The 20,041-nt window shown below is 34.1% G+C and overlaps 1 protein-coding gene and 1 long non-coding RNA gene across 9 annotated transcripts; both read right to left on the bottom strand.

Moving 5' to 3' along the window:
* Positions 1-275: 275 nt before the first annotated feature.
* LOC110788009 (nucleobase-ascorbate transporter 1) lies at positions 276-6,083 on the bottom strand. Of its 2 annotated transcripts, none has more exons than XM_056843102.1 (14): positions 5,695-6,083; positions 4,336-4,433; positions 3,732-3,908; positions 3,374-3,474; positions 3,191-3,266; positions 2,954-3,013; positions 2,692-2,870; positions 2,506-2,602; positions 2,210-2,296; positions 1,704-1,762; positions 1,519-1,610; positions 1,281-1,358; positions 1,039-1,193; positions 276-937 (listed from the first exon to the last, which is right to left on the bottom strand). In XM_056843102.1, the coding sequence occupies exons 1-14, from the start codon at positions 5,768-5,770 to the stop codon at positions 725-727; spliced, it is 1,548 nt and encodes a 515-aa protein (XP_056699080.1). In that variant the 5' UTR covers positions 5,771-6,083; the 3' UTR covers positions 276-724. The 2 variants fall into 2 exon arrangements, with proteins under 2 accessions (XP_056699080.1, XP_021848334.1); XM_021992642.2 differs by having other exon boundaries at positions 2,692-2,879; positions 5,695-6,082.
* Positions 6,084-12,663: 6,580 nt separating this feature from the next.
* LOC130472377 (uncharacterized) lies at positions 12,664-16,681 on the bottom strand. Of its 7 annotated transcripts, none has more exons than XR_008932517.1 (5): positions 16,223-16,681; positions 15,089-15,285; positions 14,796-14,935; positions 13,201-14,618; positions 12,664-13,122 (listed from the first exon to the last, which is right to left on the bottom strand). It is a non-coding gene; the product is annotated as an uncharacterized lncRNA (long non-coding RNA). The 7 variants fall into 7 exon arrangements; XR_008932515.1 differs by having other exon boundaries at positions 13,201-13,316; positions 13,437-14,935; positions 16,223-16,679; XR_008932519.1 differs by having other exon boundaries at positions 13,201-14,935; positions 16,410-16,679.
* Positions 16,682-20,041: the final 3,360 nt, after the last annotated feature.

A 20,041-nucleotide genomic window follows, 5' to 3' on the forward strand; every position in this document is an offset into this window, starting at 1 on the left:
GAATCTATGTTGATTTTGATGACAATTCTTCCTATGGATTTGTTCTTTCTTTTTGTACAAGTAAACAAGGACATTTTTCTGTTAAAGTGTCTTTGGAACTAGAATCATATACTTGTTGTCTAGTTCAATATCATCTGCAGAAACCGAATCACAATGCTGCTTGCAAGTCTACTAGTATAAACAAGAATCGGAGTTTAGACTAAAAAAAATAAAAACATGCTTACAACTCTTTCGAAAGACCCAAGTAAACAAAAAAAAACAAGGGGAAAAGAACATCAATCAATCAATTGAATTATCTTAATTGAATTAGGTTAAGCTAAAATTATCAGTTACAAATTACAATTGTGCATCTTTCCGACAAGCCGGAAACTAGATAATTTTAAAATAGATATTGCAAAAAGCTAAACATGCCTAGCTAAAGCTAAAATGCTACTCCGTATAATTTTATTGCATGCCATTAACAGTTTAACACCTGATAAGGCGTTGAGAAGAATGATATACTATCCTAACTCCTCCAGGACCTTGCTGCACACGGTCCGCCAAAAATTACACCAGATAAGTTAGAAGGTTTAGCGTTCTTACGATCAGAATATATCCAGTTGAGTTGTTGCTGAATCTCCATCCATTCGACAATCTGAAATCAGCATGGTTAGTTACAACTACCAGAGCCGATTGTAAAAGTGTCTGCTGCTCTCATTCATTTTTAAACTTCCAACAGCAAAATCTACGTAGGAGGAAAGAATCTGTTGAGATTGAACGGCAGTGTGTAAAATTCTTCATTCCTGTTATCTCCTCTAAAACTTCTAAACTTCACCCACCACGGCATCCCTCTATCTTTCTTCGACCTTTCTACATCTAGTGTGTTGTCCAGGAACACCGATATGATCAAGCTCACTGTCGGTGATGATATGAATATGGTTGTCACGAATGCATTGAACTTCAGAAAAAGAAAAAAAAAAGGCAGATTTCAACTTAATTAGATAATGAAATGAATTTATATAAACAAAATAGTAAAGCTTTTTGAATAAGTGAACTAACCCATCCTGCATTAGTCCGGACAAGTCCATGATGGGGTAAATAGTCATCGAAGAATTGAGGTATAGATATCCCGAGAAAAAGAGAAACCCCGATAATAAAAAGATTCCTCATAGAGTTCAAGTTTGTAAATTGTAGAAATGACAGACCAACTGAAGCTACAAACCAAACAAGGTTAGTTTAGTAAGTAGACTCGTTTAATTTGAGGGGCATGAAAAGTTTATAGATGACGGTGTGGCACATACCCACAAGGCCAAAGAGAACACAGTATAGCGCAGAAAATATAGGGAACGGTATGGATGCAAAAACAGCTCCAAATTTTCCTGCCACAGAAAAATGATAATTCAATACATATCAGTTACATATTTCCCTCAAACGTACTCTTTCTCTTTTAGAGGGCGGTGCTGGGGTTAGATTTCATATACGTAGTAAAAGGTTATTAGTTACGGCTTAGTAATAAAGTAATAAGAAAAAAACACCAACCTAAAGTGGAGAAAAATATCATAAAACCAGCTGAGATTTGAACAACTCTCCGACTTCCAACTCGAGTGAGCCCCAGCAATCCGACATTTTCCCTGCAACAATGCAGTGTAAGGTCATTTTAGCATGCATCAAGGAGAGTAAAACAAGTCAAGACAACCATATAGCAATAGCATCATGGTACTTACACAGAGACAGTAGAACCCGTGCCAGTTCCAAAGAGACCATCAAGCAATACTCCGATCCCCTATAAGAAGAACAAATACCTTCATGCTTAACAGATTATCTTAACAAAACAAAAAAAAGCATTCGATCTGTATCATCAGTGAAAGATTATTCCGATAATGCAAGAGAGAACAAAAATAGAGGCCTGACCTATTGTAATTTCACTTATTCGACATAGATAAAGTAATAAATCCATATTACAGGCGTTCACCTTGCTTCAGCAATTTGGCTACAAATAGTATCATTGACCTCCCAACACTGTCTCACCTTTTAACCGATTCTAAATTTTTATTTAAGGTAACAATTTCTTAATCTCCATGCCAAAAGAAATCATGCAATTTTTTGTGGGACAGAGGAGTACAAGCTCAACAAATCACATTTTCACAGGTCATCAGCTGATTCTCAAAGACAAAATCTAGAGTTCACAATGATCAAACAAAGACAAAATCTAAAGTCATCGGCAGTTTACCTGCCATCCTATGCCTCGACTCAAAACATAAGCTGGAGGGGGGGTAGCAATCGCAAGCCTGGATGCTGCCTTATAAGCAGCAGTTGACTGCATAATTTACAAACAAGAACAAAAAAAAAGGAGTATATCATGCTAAGGATAAAACGCAAGTATAATTGAACTTTTGTTCAAAAAAAGTTAAGTTCTTTGGAAAGGCACATGGTGAGAGGACTGTCAAAGTTCAAAGAATGAATTGTGAATTTAGTAATTATAATACAAGGTGAAAGAGGTTCAACATTCAAATACAAGGTTGGTACCTCAATCATCGAAACTAAAACAGATGCCATCATAGCTACAGAATGGCCGGCTGCAAAAGTAGGAGGGCCCCATTGCAAAGGATATGGGAATTTGAACCTGCGATAAAGTTCAACAATAACACCAATTAAACACACCAAAATATCTCACCCCCTCAAAATTCTTGTGACTGCTATAAAGATAATTACCATGGGGCAGTTGATATAAGGTTTGACCTATCTGTACGACAACTGATCTGAGTGTGTCCGGACTTATGTCTGTATGCCCCAGCGGCCGTCAAGACAATGGCATAAACCCATACAATCGCAACACAAATAATGACAGGAAATCGCTCGAATATCGGGATATCCCTCAAAGGTTTGATATGCTTCAGATACTACAAAGAATAATACCAGAATACTCAAGATTTGTTTAAGAAAACTAGTTGAGTACATTAAACAAGTTACTCACTTGAGATAATCCAATCACGAGCAACAGCATTGGGAGCCCGATTTCTACACAGTTCCCTAGCTGAAATGAAAAAGGAGCTTAAAATAGTCAACTGTAATAGCCAGTGAAAGCAAAAAAAAGGTGTTACTACTTACTCGTACAATGTCCGAGTCCGAGTAACATATAAAGTACCATACTTTAGGTCCAACCATAAGAAACAAAGGTTTTAGTCAATCAGAAACTACAATTGGTACCTACCGCCGGAAATCCTCGCTGAAACAACCCTAATCCGACTAATCCAACAACTGGCGCCATGCCAAGAGGACTAAAGAATCTGTAAAAACATGCAATTGTACATAATCAGCACAAAATGCCAACTAACAGGAAATAACACTAGTCAATCACTAAGCTAATCAGGAACTCAAAAGAACCAAGACATACCGTGAAAAGAGGCCCCAAAGCTGGCTGTAACCTAAAATGATTTGTATACTAGAAGAAACAATTAGAGCTCCTTGAATAGCCCTCATAGTTTGAATAAATCTCTGAGAAAAAAATTAGCAAGGGAAAAAGTGTAAGTTCAACAGTGTAGCAACCTTCACATCTATATTCTCGACATAATACAGAGAACATTCAATTACAGGTACCAATTAAAACAAGGAAGATTTTTATCCGTGGGGAAAAGGGATAGCACTTTAAGACCTCACAAAAGAAAGGCTTGCATTATCATGAACATTTTGCACTCAGTTTTAGCTCTACTTGTGTTTTCGTTGAAGCCAAAGTATATGAAAGATGAACTTACATCATGATTATCCTGAATGCGCTGTAGTGATGAGTCGTTTATTATGTATGCTACAGGAATAAGGTAAGCAAAGGATCCTCCAACTACAGCGGGTAGTCTGGTCCCAAACAATGCTTGCAAGAGTGTGTTAATCCCTGCCACAAATAGGAGAGTTTGTATGACCCGTGCCTTCTCACCCTGGCCATGTTAACAAGGTATCACAGTGTGCACAATGCATAGTAGTCCTATAGTACCATAATCACATAGCTCAAGAGACATAAATCGACAATCAACATGGTTTAATTATCTCTTGAAATACATTAAATCTTGAATAATGAAGAAAAGTCCTACATATGATTTTCCAATAATTAAGCTGGTGCCCTATAATTTGCCAATATCTTTGCCTACTTTCATCTTGAACAGAATAAGAATAGCTCTTAGTGGAGCAGTGCATTACTTTTATGGATAAACACTCGGATCATAATTCATAAGTAGGAGAACATGAGCAAATCCTCAGTCTTACAAATTTTACTCCGTAATTGATATGTATCACCCAAACTTCATCTAACATGTAAGTGAATCTCGAGAGAAAAGGAAATCTAGAAACTTATTAAAAAGAACTTACATCAGATCCACCCATTGCAGGGACAATCATTGTAGGAATCATCACACTTGTACCCAGCATCAAAATGTAGTTCTGAAATGCTAGAAGGATGGTTTCGGCTGCATGATATTGCTTCTAGTTATAACCAAATACAAGAATCTACAACTCTACCGTAAATGCAATATGAACTTTAAAATAAATAAATAAAAAATAAGCAACTTAGTTATTCTAAACCCTAATACTGTTGGATGTAGTAGGAAAAGTATGCAATTTCAAATTTATAATGTGAAAAAGGACTTGATTTTAAGACACATTTAACAATTTGGTCGAATTTCATCGGGTTTTCACACAATAAAATTTATAACTTCTTCACATGTTGAGTGAAGTTAGAATCCTCCATATCGGATCCTCTTATTCGTATAATTGAAGACATTCATAATTTCATGAATAAGCCAAAATGTTAATGACTCATCCCAATCTCATGACCAAACAAACTCCTAAATCTCAATGGACACTCGTTCGCTCGATCACACGATAATCATTCAAACTTCAATTTGAATGCCTTTGCATTGCAAACCAACATATCATGTATGGTTTAGAGCAATGCAATATCATGTCCTTACTTAGGAAGCACATTACAAATAACAACTCAATTATTGTCACAACTACAATTGAAATTCAACACTGTTGATCAATTACAATTAGTAAGTTATAGACTGATTTTGAATTGAACAAACCGATAACCAATTCAATCACAAAACTATTTAAAATACAAAAAACCCCAAAAGAATAGGAGAGTTCTTAAGATAATTAACAAACAAATTAACAAAAAAGAAAGAGAAAATAAATGTCGAAAAAATTCAAACTACGATAATTACAAATGTGGTGCTTTGATAAATGGATACCCTAATATTAATAGAAACAAACAGATAACTGAGAGCAGGACTATGACATTCGACTTAAAAACACCTACTAATACCAAAATTAAGCATGAACTTTCAAAGACCTAATAAATACAATTAAATTTCATTCCATTTTCCACAATATTAGGACCACCTGAAACATATACTTTAACTTTCATCATAATTAATGTGGCAGATATTCAAACAAACAAACTAAAACACAAAAAGAGAACAATTTCAAAATTAATGATATTTATAAATATAAAAACTCAAATTAAATTGAAAGAAATGAAAATTGAAATGAACCCTTTTATTCTTTCAAAAAACCCATGAAAATAAACCAAAAAAGGAAGAGTCTTTTAGAAGCTTTTCAATGGTGGTGGGACATTGATGAAAACCAATAAGAATTTTCATTAATAAAGTAACTATGCAATAATGACAAAATTAGAGATAAATAAAGAGGATATAGTAGAATTACCCCAAGGAGGATTAGAGTCTATGCAATATTCAAGGTCTTGAAGTTGTTCCATGGGAGGATGACTAATGTCTGCCATTGTTAATGAGCTTCAAAAACAGAGTTCCCCTGTTTTCTTCACTCTGTGTTTAGAGAGAGAAAGACAAAAACCCAACTGAAGAGAGAGAAAGACAAAAACCCAACTGAAGAGAGAGAAACACTGAGAGACAGAAGTGTGAAATGGAAGAGAGAATATCTTTTTTTTCTTGAAGAATTAAAGTGGAAATAATTTAACAGATAGAAAGTTAGAATTTAAATAAAAGAAAAACAAAAAAAGATAGAAAGTTAGAGAGAGAAAGAGTAAGAAAAAGTGTGGAAATTTTATTCTTTGGATTTTGGGTTTTGTTGCTCTTTCTGCGCGAAGTTCCAGTGATAAACTCAAAAATTGTAGCAACTTTTTTTTTCTTTTTTTTTTATTTGGGAATATTGAGTATTTTTGAATTTTGGATTTTACAGGAGTAACCTTTGTTGTATACAATAACTACGACAGTGACCCTGGTGGTCAGGTGTTAGCAGGGTTTATGAATTATGATGTTTGATGTTAGTGTTTCAGTTCATGGTACCATTTTATATCAACTTGTCGACGTCTATGTTGAAGGACTGAAGGCCTTGAGAAGCTTATAGGATTATAGGAGTGTGTATAATTAATTAACTAGGTAATACATGAATTATGCTAATTAAATTTTAATTTTTTGCATAGGTATTTGAAATTTGGGTATTGTCCGATATTGTTTGTATAAAAAGTCATTTATGAGATTTTTTTTTCCTAATGATTTGACCATATGTTTTACGGTGGTAAAAAAATAGAAGTATTGTATATGTATGATCTGATCAAATGTCATCTAAATGGTAATTTTTATTCCAAATATATGTTCAATGTTTATACTTCGTATTTTATTTTATCATAATTCAAAAATTGAAAAAAAATCTATAACCTTTATATAATTCAATATTTTACTTACGGAGTACTCCCTTTATGGAAACTCTACATAATCTAAAATAAAATCTACGGAGTAGTATTTTATCAGGTAGGGACTAATTAAATTTGATAGGTGAAAGAAGTAATTCGGTCGTTATTTTGACAGGTCCAATAAGAGAATAATGGACTCCTTGACGATGCAAAGACGGATTTGTCAAATATCAATCTTTGTCGCGTTCTCCATCAATCATTGCTACAGGGAGGCTAATCAAACGACGAAATTCACAGCGTCAAAAGAAAAACTCATGTCACACTAGTCTTTGTATGTCATTGTGGTTCTTCTTCTTTCGATCATTCCCTTTCCCTTTATCGTCTGTAGGTTGTTTGATGTAGAGTAATCTAATGTGAGTACAAAACACACTTTCATTGATAATTTGGTGTATTTTTGGGGAAATAATTAGTAGAACTCAAATACAAAACTCATGATTAGAGCTGTCAAAACAGGTCATCGGGTCGGGTCATCTCAGGTTTCGGGTCATGATCAGGTCGGGTCGTGTCGGGTCAATACTTCATTCGGGTTGAGTTCGGGCTCGGTCGGGTCGATTTCGGGTCGGGTCATATCGGGTTTTTTCCTATCCCGGGTTCAGGTCGGGTTCGAGTCGGGTCACATTTCGATCAGGTTTGATTTCGGGTTCGGGTCTTATCGGGTCGGGTTTAAGTCGGTTTGTAGCAGATAATTTCGGGTTCGGGTCTTATCGAGTCTGGTTTAAATCGGTTTGCAACACAGTTATTTTCGGGTTCGGGTCTTAGTTTGGATCGGATAATAATCAGATCAAATAGAATTCAGATCGGGTCACTCTCAGGGACGGGTCAAACTCGGGTCTGATAATTAACCTATACATTTTAAGGATTTTATATTCTAAAAAATTTTGTTTAACTTATTTTAGAGTTAAATTTTTCAATATTTAGCAATAAATAATTAAAATAGATATATCAATGAAGTTAATATTTGGTCGTGTCATTGATAACTCGGGTAAATCGAGTAGCGAGTTCTCACAGGTCGGGTCAATAGCAGGTTTCATCGAGTTACAATCGGTTTCGGGTTGACATCGGGTCGGGTATCAAATCGGGTTCGGGTCATTGTTCGGTCGGGTCAGTTCGGTTATCGGTCATTTTCGGGTCGGGTTCGGGTTCGGGTGTTACAACATCGGGTTAAAATCGGTTATCGATTTTTTCGGGTCGGGTACAGGTCGGATTTCGGGTTACCTGTTTTACCGTAATTTCGGGTCATGGTCGGTTACGGGTTCGATCGGTTCAGGTCGGGTTTTCGGGTCGGGTCAGTTTTTGACAGCTCTACTCATGATTAGAGTATTAAAAGGATGGGACCAGAAAAGGTGAGGACTGAGGAGACGGAGGAGTATTCTAAAATGGTAAAAAACAAAGCACGCAAAGAGTCAGCAAAACATCATCAGAAATCACAGGCTTGTGTTGTGGAGTCAACATTTGTAGAGAGTATCTCATTATCATGACCTCATTTTTTGTACGCTTGACTGTTAACTCAGATTCTTTGTAACAGATCATATCAAATCTATCTTGTCCATCCAATTGCTCATGATCATTTCCAGTACTCCGTATTTTTAGGACTGGAAAATTACTCCTTCCCCTCCGTTTACACATTACTTTCTTGTCAGGTAAATGTTTGAAGATTAATATCTCTAATTTTGTATTTATAAAAATTATAAAAAGTTGATATTATGAAAGTAATATTGCTTCGAATTAAGTCAAACAAGATTCGACACGACTATATTTTTTCTTACATATAAACTACAAATGAGAGCCAAATTAAAATTTGTGAATAGTGTCAAAGTTAAAGTTTAACCATTATTTAGAAATGAATGGAGTAGTTTTTTTCTTTTTGGTGCAAATGAACCACAAATGCAATATAAATTACAAATGTGTGTGGGAAATTCGAATCTGGGACCTATCATACTGGTCCTTAATTTTGATCACTAGGTTAAGACCTCATTAGTAAAGGAAGTAGTAAGTTAGCTGTAAATTTGAAGAGAAACGTTGGATGATAGCCAGAAGTGTACGAATAGCGGAATAGGGAGAAAATAGTAAGTTGGATCAACGGTTAGAACTTAGAAGTGTACGAGGGGGGATAAAATAGCGAGTTACATCAACAATTAGAACTTATAATTAGTGTATAAAGGGGAATATACGAGGGTTCGTCATTTCTTATTGGATCTAGCTACGCTCTAACCGCAGAGTTTAGATGATGAATATACTTCCTCTGTTCTTATTTATATGACACAATTGGATTTTGGACACTATTCACACAAACTCATTTGACTTGATTTTGTGGTTTATACTTAAGAAAAAACATAGCCGTATGGGGTCTTATTAGATTCGTCTCAATAAATATTTTTTAAATATCAACTTTTTATAATTTTTTCTTTTCCAAAATTGGAGATAATGTTTGAAATCGTGCATTAGCAAACATGCCTAAATAATTGTGTCATTTAAAAAAGAACGGAGAAAGTATGTTCTTTCGTCTTTTTTTTTATTTTACAGGATTTTACTCTATTGTTAAAGGTAAATGGGGAATAGGAATTGTCACGATTCTTTGTGTGCAGCATTGTAGGGCTCCTTTGTTTATACTCCGTATTTCGGGAAAAAGCGCAAAGAATATATGCTCGCAGCTCGCCTATGCGACTATGCTGGGGCAACCTCCAAATACGCTTTCCGATATCAATCAGGCTGATGATAAAAGTCGCAAGTTGCGATAACATTAAGTTGTCGCAATCTTACGTGTCGGAATTTAATTGGTGCATATAGGCGCCACGTAGGCTATGAGTCATCATAATATTTTTACTATTAATGCAAATTTTTTACTATGAAAATATGTAAATAAGGTATTCGGTATAAAGAAAGAACCAAATTAGAATATTAAGATTTTCCTACCTTTATTTTAAACATGTATAATAAGATATATAAATTAAATATTTTAGATTCCAATTTAAATCATGACACATAAGCATACCATGTCATCATTGTAACACGGCTTAAAGGTCGCATGCGACCTTTATCATTTTCGTATCATTAATTCTTAGTTAAAGGTGATATATAACCAATATTGTAAATTAAAATGTTTACTCAAAATGTTTATCACGACGCATTTAAAAGTTTTTTATAGTTTAGTTGATAATTTTTTTTATTTTAATAAAAATTATTCCATCAAAATCAATAATAATGTATAAATATAACTATTTAACCCTTTAAAATGTTATATCCATCAAGTATTTTCTCAAAATATAAAAGTTAATCAAAACATGTTAAAAGCACACAAAACAAGTAAAAGTTATCTCGATGTATAACAAATTTATTGTATACCTTATACGTGTAAAAAACTTTATCCCTAAATTCCATACTTTTGAGTTGTGAGCTTTTACTGCGTACGGATTACTTCTTTACAAATTACTTAAATGGAAAATTATAACAAAAACAAAAGATATATAGAGAATATATGGGCACCTTATTAGGATGGTAAATAGTTGAGGTAAATTTTCAAAGCCAATTTGATGCATTGAGTATTTGAGTTGCATGCATGTACTCAACTGAGAAACTAAGTTGTTTAGTTTAAAAAAAAAAAAAATTATTAGGAAGTGTTCTACCAGGTCGGAATCTCGCATGGGTTAACCCGTTTGGATTAGCATGTTAGACATTTTGAAAGTAGGGGAAATGATGAGGGAAATCCTCTCTCAAAGTGCCCCTAGTGGGGATTGAACCCCCAACCTTTTGGTTGGAAGGCGAAATCTTTTTCAATATGATAAGGCATGCTTGGTACTAAGTTGTTTAGATGTGTTCCCCTCTTTTGAAAAAAAATTGATGTCAATGTTACTAATAGTAATTGGTGTACATTTACATATGAGGGTATATGGTAAAAACATTGTGGCGTTTATCCCGTTTAATCACCACCATAGTGAATCCTCTACTTAATAAAAAAAAACGGAACATGCCTCCATGTTTTACATCATTTTTCCTGCCCATTATGCCTCCAATTTTATTCATTATTTACCGTATTGCCATGCCCACTTAAAATATCGTTAATAAATTTCTTTTTTTATGTTTTTTAACAATAAAATATATAAGGGTGAGCGGGACCGGGTACCCGGTCAAAAACTACAAGAACGAAAACACGAAGGATGTAGAAGCAAAGATTGTTGACGGCCTCCTGAGCCAAATCGAGAGCTTTATGAACTCGATCACCATCAACTTTGTAGATATACACCTAAAACTCTTAACTTTATCAACATCATCATTCTCTATGATTCGTATTTATATTCTTATTATAAAGATGGGCTCAATATCCACTCTAATGAAACTTGTGTTACATGCAAATTAAAACTATGGTTTTGATATAGTTAACTATAGTAATAAACTAAACTACTCCTTCCATTCTATGAGTTCATATAAACGACGTTATCCGAAAGATTTGCCATTACGAGTGTATGTATATAGGACACACGCAAGAGGCGAGAACGACGACCTTTTAAGATTGAGGTTTAGAGCTTCTTTGTAGTCAATATACTGGTTAGGTGGTGACCCCATTCTACATTTAAAGTCTTGTCATTGGTGCTAAAAATCTCATGAATAGCATGTACCAATTACTTTCACATTCCTGGAATTTTAATACTTCCTCCATTCCATAAATATCGCACCATCTTGTTTTTTACACTATTCACACTATACCTTCGTTTATTTTTTGGTGATTCATACCTAAGAAAAATTATACTCATGTGAGATCTTGTTAGACTCGTATCGATATATATTTTCTAAATATAAAATATTTGTAAATTTTACTTATATATAATTCGAGATATTAAGAGTCAAAGTATGTGTTGGGAAGCGTAAGTTAACCATGATTAAGGAACAGAGGAACTATGAATTTCTGCTTTTTAATAAATTATCATTTTGTGTTTAGTAATTTGTTTGTTTTTAAGTTTCCTTCAAACTATTGTTTCTATGTACTCATGTTCTATCTTAAAAATTAATTTATCATCTTCGTAGACTTTAAATTCTTGTAACTTTCCTTTTTGTATCTCGTTCCTATATTTATAAGCTCTTCATCCTCCATTTCAGCTTTTCTAATTTCATCAAATAATGTAGGTCTTATTCCTATGACTCATAATCTTATAATTGTGTTTCCTGTTTCGAAATTACATTGTATATCAAGTGTCTATCAATGGAGCTTTCCGTTCCATCCGAATAATAATGATGTTCAATTTCTTATACGAATCATTTTACTTCAGATTACTAAACTGAATCAATGGGTGCATGAAGGGGAAACCAACAGGTCTTTGTGTTTGGTTCAACATGCCGCTTTGCTTAGTAGTCACAAGCATTATTTTGATGATGTATAGCTTCAATGAGCTTCAATGAGCTTTACTAAGCTTATTTTGACTATGTATATGTTCACTAAACTTGTTTTGACTATACATTTTTTCTGATTATGTACAAGTTCACTAAGCTTCTTTGAACTATTAGCTTCTTTTGACTAATGTACATATTTACGAAGGTAGTCTACAGGAGTACATTTCTAAATTTGGATGTAAGAAAAAACAAACTCTATGTAATTAGATATATTATTACTTCATACAAACAATGAAATGTATGTAAATATTCTAATTATATTCTACATATGTAAACATTTTAGTATTTTAGTGACGTGCAACATAGGTCTCTTTAACTAGTAGTCTAAAATACAAATTACGTAGTATTTGGTGTTTGGCATCTTATTATTAAAAAATGTGATAACTAAATAGAGGACAAAGTTGTTTTTTTCTAAAAAAAAAAATAGCACCATGGTCTTACAAATTTAGATAATTAACACCATTATTTATGTTTTGCTTTTTGATAATGTAATGCAAAAGTAAAAACATTCATTCTTGATTACTTGAGAATGGTTACCGAGTTACGACACTATTTTTGTTCCTCATAACTGTCTCCGAGGAATCATTATTTTCAAAGGCGATTATTTAGACATATTAGTAGAATCATATAAGCCCATTGGGCCGTCATTTCTCCATTCAAGGCCCAAAGTTTGTTCTTGTTCACTGTTGCAAACATTAGGAAGCAGCCCAAGCCCAAACTATTGATACGTCTCAATGTATCATTCGAGTCTTTTTAGTTTTACTAGTTGTTGGCCCGTGCGCTAGCGCGCACGATCCCCCAAGATATAAAAATATATTATGTAAATAAGTCTACGTAAAAGATACATATTGTCAATACAAAATCATCATTCATATCAATCAGGTGTAAAGTCCGATTGTAGTTATTGATTCCAACTTTTCAGCTTGATTACCAGAACCAACATATGCTTCTAAAATCGGCATGTAGTTAGCAACTCTACTTCCTCCAGAATTTGACTGTCCAAAGCTGCCACCAACCAAAAGTACTGGAAGTTAACGCTCCTACATACAAAAAGGTTAAATCATGAATACATAAGCCAGTTACGGCTGCACCTGTTTGATATGAAATGATTTATTGACCTTGCATTAGGAGAAATATAATGTCTCGCATTCTAAGCGATCTGAGAAATCCGCCCACCCATGTAAGTAGCAGCTATGCATCAACCACCCCATCCACTAACAAAGTGCAATGTGTTCTTGACCATGTTCATAAATATTATAGATTAGTCTCAGTCTATTTGTTCATGTTAATTTATCATAAGTATGAGTTTACTTTGGAATCATAAGTTGTTTGAAATGAATAGGCTTACGCTTACCAACATCCTTCTTCCAGTAAATATCTCCTATAATCTTCTGCTAATGTGTTACCCCCGATTAACCGAGACAACCACTAATTCTGCTCCCAAAGGCAGTTTGATCCCAAAGACAGTGGACAAATAACAAAATAAGTTAGATGCAAGGGCCTTAAGCCGATAAGCAGACAAATGAGACAACTAACAAAGAGCTGACCCATGGAATACTAAATCCTACAACACCTTTTGTTCCTTGGTTATAAATAGCCTAATAGCTTCCTAATTTTCGTCCAATGCTTCAACAATTAAGCTCTCCTGAAGAGACTCCAAAAATAGAAGCACAAAACAGCTAGAATTATCTTTTTGCACAAGCTACGCAATCAAAATTGTTACGGGCGCAGAATATAAGGATTGAAGACCTTGCACCGAATAAATGGATTGAAGATCTTTCGGCTTTCAAATGGTGATTGTGTATAGCATAGCCAATTTATACAAATAAATCTCAAATAGATGTACTCATACTTGAATTTTTTGCAGCCTCTTGCCACTTAATAAATCTAAAATTTTCAAACTAACTTCCTCCATTTAAACAATTACGAAGTATAAATTATATAACCTCTAACGAATTTGTGCAAACTGACTAAATTTAAACGACTCTAATTTCCAAGTCATATGACACTGACGATAAAAGACCCTATACTCTATTAAGAAAGAGAAGGCGTGTTAAACTCAAACTGAATAAATTTAAACGACTCTAATTGCCAAGCCATATGACACTGACGATAAAAGACCCTATACTCTATTAAGAAAGCGAAGGCGTGTTAAACTCGTCTAGTTATTATGGAGTATAATTTTAAAACAATCTGAGCACCATATCAAATAAAACAAAAGCTGCAAGTAGCCATTGACATGGATGAATGATTTTAAAGCCTGGAAAGGATGACAGTCACAAGAGATGAGTATTGTAACTAAGAGGAAGAATTACAGTTCCCTTGATGCTTACTTTCCAAAAGGAGGAATCAAGCCCCACACTGCCCACCCACCCTACAAAACCACTATTGCCAATACCATAAGGAAAAGGGAAAAACATAACACTGCCCGAGTAACTCAGACATTCAGTTCAGTAGAGTTGAAGTGCTTGCGGAAAAAGAAAATTTAATCCAGGAGTTCTTTTCATTCAAGAGTAAAGTAGACCAAATCAACATCCTGTTAGAGCAATAGGATAAATCTATCTTAATGGAGTAATGATTTAACAGCTGTATTAGTACATAAAAAAGAAACAACTAATGATTAAAATACAAGTCTCGAATATGCTCCAACACAAGTTTAACCCATCAGTTTAGTGTAGGAAGCAGGAAAAAGTGGTCAGCAGAAATAAATTACCATATTACTCGAGGACCTCTCAAATGATCGAGCTTTCTACAGACTCATATTATTAGTAGGTGCAGCTATGTAATATATAGGCATAAACCTATCCTTTTGCAGTTCCAACAAGAGATTAATCTTCCTAGCCATATGGCACCCTGTAAGCATGATAACAGATACAAAGAAATGTGGTTAGGTTCGATGAACTTGTCAAATAGACACTATAAATTCAAACAAAAATAACATATACAACGAAATGGAATTCTCATAATGATGAAATTGTCATAATTACTACATGAAGCAAGGCATACACTGAGACAAAAGTTGTCTTATTCTCAATGATTCGCTAGCTTAAGTCGTCTTCTCCTCTTCTGCCTAATTAACCTAAAATTATTGAGGACTAAAAGAGGACCAGTCAACAGCTCCGAGAAAGACACACCTTCCCCTGACGGTGTCCCCTTCAAGCTTAATAAGGACCGAGCTACTCCTCACCGACGTTTACACAAGCCTGTACATTTTATACAAGTCTTAGAACAAGGGGTATGCAGTCTCGGGGGCATGAAATTCCGAACATCTTATCAAACTATTAAAATTAAGAACCCAAAAACACCTGCCTCAATTGACATATGTTCTATTTCAATATGACACTATGTTAATATATAGCCGCCTTCGTAATTATGCTACACAATGGTCAAATGTGAAAACCTGTACTTTTCTTACCCAAAATTATTTCCCTCAATTTAAAACATGCAATAGAACTAACACCATAAGGAGTAATAATGAGATTAAAGTATTAAAAAATAGAGAATAATAAGAAAAAGTTAAAAAAAGAAATACAATACAAAGACAATGACTGAAAATTATAAATAGTGATGAATTCATACACACTTTGTTACAAGGAAGACTAAGAATCAGTAGCTGCATATTTCTATTTATATCTTTGTTTTAGCTGGCCCTCTCGTGAAAGTAACTCCCGCCTACTCAATTATGCACAAGAAAACAGGAACATGTCTTGGCCTTGAACAAATAGTGATGTATGAGATTCATGCCAGCTCTATGAGTTGTCTCTCAAAGAAAGTTCTTAGTCACAACCCTTAAGAGGCTTATAAAGTAAGTTTGTCCAAGAGTTAGAAGCCCTGCTATTGAACTATTGATGTCCCTAAAACCTCCATAATGTGATGAAACACATGTTTGCCTACCCTTTCCTCTACAACTTTAGTATTAGTACCTTGTGATGTGCTACAACTACAAGGGTTTCCATCTTAACAATGGATAAATTGCACAAAAAATTTACCATTAATAAATCTCCTCTGTATGAAGCTAATATGATCATAATAATTAACTCTATCAACCAAAACCTCTAAACCAAAACCTCTAACTTCCTCTTTAACAACACATTTTCAGAACTAATAGTTGATAGACAATGAATTCAGTAAAGGACATACATGTTCAATAGGTCAGTTATAAATCATGGACATCATCCCTCTCTTATCCTTGGCGATGAAATACATTCCATGTGCAATAATTTTGACATACCAGTCCTACAGTTGGAGTATATATAATAGGAGCGAAGTCTTTGATATTATCAATAAGGACCTCAAAGCAATGACCAAATGGACAAAGGTAACTAACGTCTCATTCCTGTTATGTAGTCTGTTCAACATCTTCTATTTTGCCAAACATATAACACCCTCTTGCTGCCCCTGTATTTTTCTCTCCAATAATCAATATGAATCCATTGTAATCATCAACAATAGAAATTAACACCTCAGGTACCTAACATAATAAAAAAAATTGATTTTTTACGCGGAAAAAAACATGATAAATGAAATAAAAATGTTGAAACAACATTTAAGAATGAATATGAAAATTTGATGAAATTTATTCAATTCAAATTAGAACGTGAAACTTATAAGTTCTAAAAACAAAGAAGGAAATGAGGGGAATGCACGTAATTACACTATTGGGTGAATAGTAATCAAAGTATGAAGCTTTATAAGTGTTAGGATTTTTAGGAAAACGACTATTGTCACTAGCTTTCATTATTAACTACTCTTATAAGAATGCGATACGTGCAAAAATAAAAATTAATGCCAATTGTGTTATAAAATCTAATAACCTTAAATAACGGGGTGAGAAAAATTGTTCACAAAGTTCCTCTAAAAAATTTTTCCACCGTTGATCTCTCTATAGAAAACTCTTAAATTTTGCAAGAATGTAATACCAAAGTTAAGAAAATAATTAATAATATAAAGTAGTGTGTCACTTGATTTTTGCACTACTATATGATCATGTCCTGAATCCTTACTTTGGTAAATGTGGAATCAATCATATAGTAGGATAATAGAGCAACATATAGAAATAACGTTAATTAGTGAAGCTTATTAATTATATAGAAGATTAGACGTTACCTATAATCTAGCATACAATTACGCAATTAGCTTTCTATATAATTTGACGGTGGTCGAACTCTTGAATTCAAGGAAATAATACTTTTTATTTTCCTCTTTCATGCATTAATATTTTCCACAAAAAGCTATTTACGTAATTTCCTCTTTCATTCAATAACACGAGTATGATACGCGAGTTAGTGAGAATCAATAAGCCTATGGTGCTAGCGCTTGTAGAAACTCATATTAGTGGTTAAACGACTCAAAAAGTGTGTGATCGGATAGGATTTTTGGCCAATTTCGTGAAGATGCCTAAGGATTTAGTGGGGGTATTTGGTTGTTTTAGAAGGAGGAGGATATCATGGTCAAAGTATTGGTTGCCCGACAAAACATATCACAGTCGAGATATAAAAAAATGGTACAACTCCATGGATCTTTTTTTGCCGTCTATGCAAGCTCGTACTCGGTATTGCGTAGAAAATTATGGGATGCCCCGGAAGAGGTTAAAAGAATTTATTGGGCCTTGGTTAATTGGAGGGGACTTTAATGACACCATCAATATGGAGGAAAGAATTGGCATAAGAGGGGCAACAATGCAACGTAGATGTAGGAACTTTGCGAGTTGGATCGAAACTAATTGTCTTATTGACCTCATGTTATTGGGACCTAACCACACATGGTCTATGACACGTACGACTCGACTCGACTCGGCTGGATAGATTTTTGAGCAATGAATAATGAATATTACGATTCGAAGAAGGGGCAATGATACATTTACCTAAAAGCAAATCGGGTCATTTCCCTATTATAGTAAGCTCAAGTGGGTTTGCGCCAGTTCCAACCTCGACAAGGCCATTTCGATTCCAAGAGACATGGTTAAGCCACCAAACCTTCGATGAGTTTGGATCCAGAACATACCTGTAGTTCCCTTTCAAGAGGAATTACTTTGAAATTAAAGAGATGGAATAAAGAGGAATTTCATAATGTTCTTCGAAAAAAGTCTGAGTTATAGGCAAGAATTGAAGGTGTATAACCGTTCGATGGGATAGAGGATTAATTAAACTTGAAAGCAAATTAAGACGTGAGCTTGATGATGTTTTACACGAGGAATAGATGATTCGATTCCAAAAATCTCGGTTAGAAGCCATTAAAGACGGGGATCGTAATACCAAGTTCTTTCACCTATCCGCCATTATTCGACATAATCACAATCGTATTAAAATGCATACAATAGAATGATGGTAGTTGGGTCAAAGAAACAGATCGATGAAGTCAAAAGTTTGGTAGTGAGATATTAGCAAGGATTATTTACAGAAGAACATCCTAATTTAAGAAGCACTAATGTCATGCCTGAGGTGCTTCCCAGTTCTGTCGAGCTAAGAGATAAAATATTGTTGACCAGACCATATGCTAGTTGCGAAGTGGTTTGTGCGATCAAAGATATGGAAGCCTTCAAATCACCCGGACCAGACAGATTTCAACCACTTTTTTATATCAAATATATTGGGATTTGGTGAGTTCTAATGTGATTAAACTAGTGCTTGATGTTGTAAACGGCATGGATTTCCTAGAGAACCTTAATAAAACATTCCTTATACTTATCCCAAAGGTTGACATTCCATAAGTTGAGTCCAAGTCCAATCCAAAAACAATTAAACTTGAGAAGTTGAGTACGAGTCCGATCTTAACTTTTTCAAGTCCGATCCCGTCCGACAATCTATTACTATACACTAAAAGACACACCAGGAATGACACGTGTCATATCATGGTGAATCCTTGGTAATTTTTTTCCCTTTTTTATCTTTATTTTTTAAAGAATTTTATCATTCCTTTTTGTTTAATATAGAAAACATGTCGTTTAAATCGCATTCGAATCAGGTAATTTCGGGTCACTTTTACTTCTGGTCGGGTTCGGGTATGATTCAAAATTTTGAGAGATTTTGTATTGTGTTTTATTATATTGTATGCATTTAATAAGTATTAAAAAGCGGGCACAACAAAATTATTTAAAATCCGAAACTCGGTCATATAGTTGGTTTATAAAATAGGGTACCTGGACGAATATGAGTACCAAATCAGATGTTGATGCTTGATCCAAAAATATGGATATCGAGGACGGTAAAAAATATTATTCTAAGAACGATTAACGGGTAATTGCTGATAAGTGATAAGCTTCTTTCTTCTTTTTTTCCATCTTAAATATTTTTGTTGAAATCTTAAACTTCTAAAATAGTAATTTGTACTAATCACTTTATCATTCAAATAAATGGTAATTTTCTCTAATGTTCCCATTAACACTTGACAAAATATGATTTTTTTACTTGATGAAAAAATTCTTTTTGATAAATTAGTGTAAAATTAAAAATAAACAAATTATTTAATAACATCGTGCGTTGCACGGGACCTAACCTAGTTTATATATAAATAAAATTTTAAACTTTGGACTCCAAAAGGTTGAGTCCAAGTCCAATCAAAAAAAAATTAATCTTGAGAAGTTGAGTACGAGTCCGATCTAAACTTTTTCAAGTCCGATCCAGCCCGACAATCTATCTATCTATTACTATATACTAAAAGACACACCAGGAATGACACGTGTCACATCCTGGTGAATCCTTGGTATTTTTTTCCTTTTTTCTTTCTTTTTTAAAGAATTTTATCATTCCTTTTTGTTTAATATAGAAAACAGGTCGTTTAAATCGCATTCGAATCAGGTAATTTCGGGTCACTTTTACTTCTAGTCAGGTTCGGGTATGATTCCAAATTTTGAGAGATTTTGTATTGTGTTTTATTATATTGTATGCATTTAATAAGTATTAAAAAGCGGGAACATCAAAATTATTTAAAATCCGAAACTCGATCACATAGTTAGGGGTG

This window comes from Spinacia oleracea, chromosome 4, assembly GCF_020520425.1.
Source record: "Spinacia oleracea cultivar Varoflay chromosome 4, BTI_SOV_V1, whole genome shotgun sequence".
Taxonomy (NCBI): Eukaryota; Viridiplantae; Streptophyta; class Magnoliopsida; order Caryophyllales; family Amaranthaceae; genus Spinacia; species Spinacia oleracea.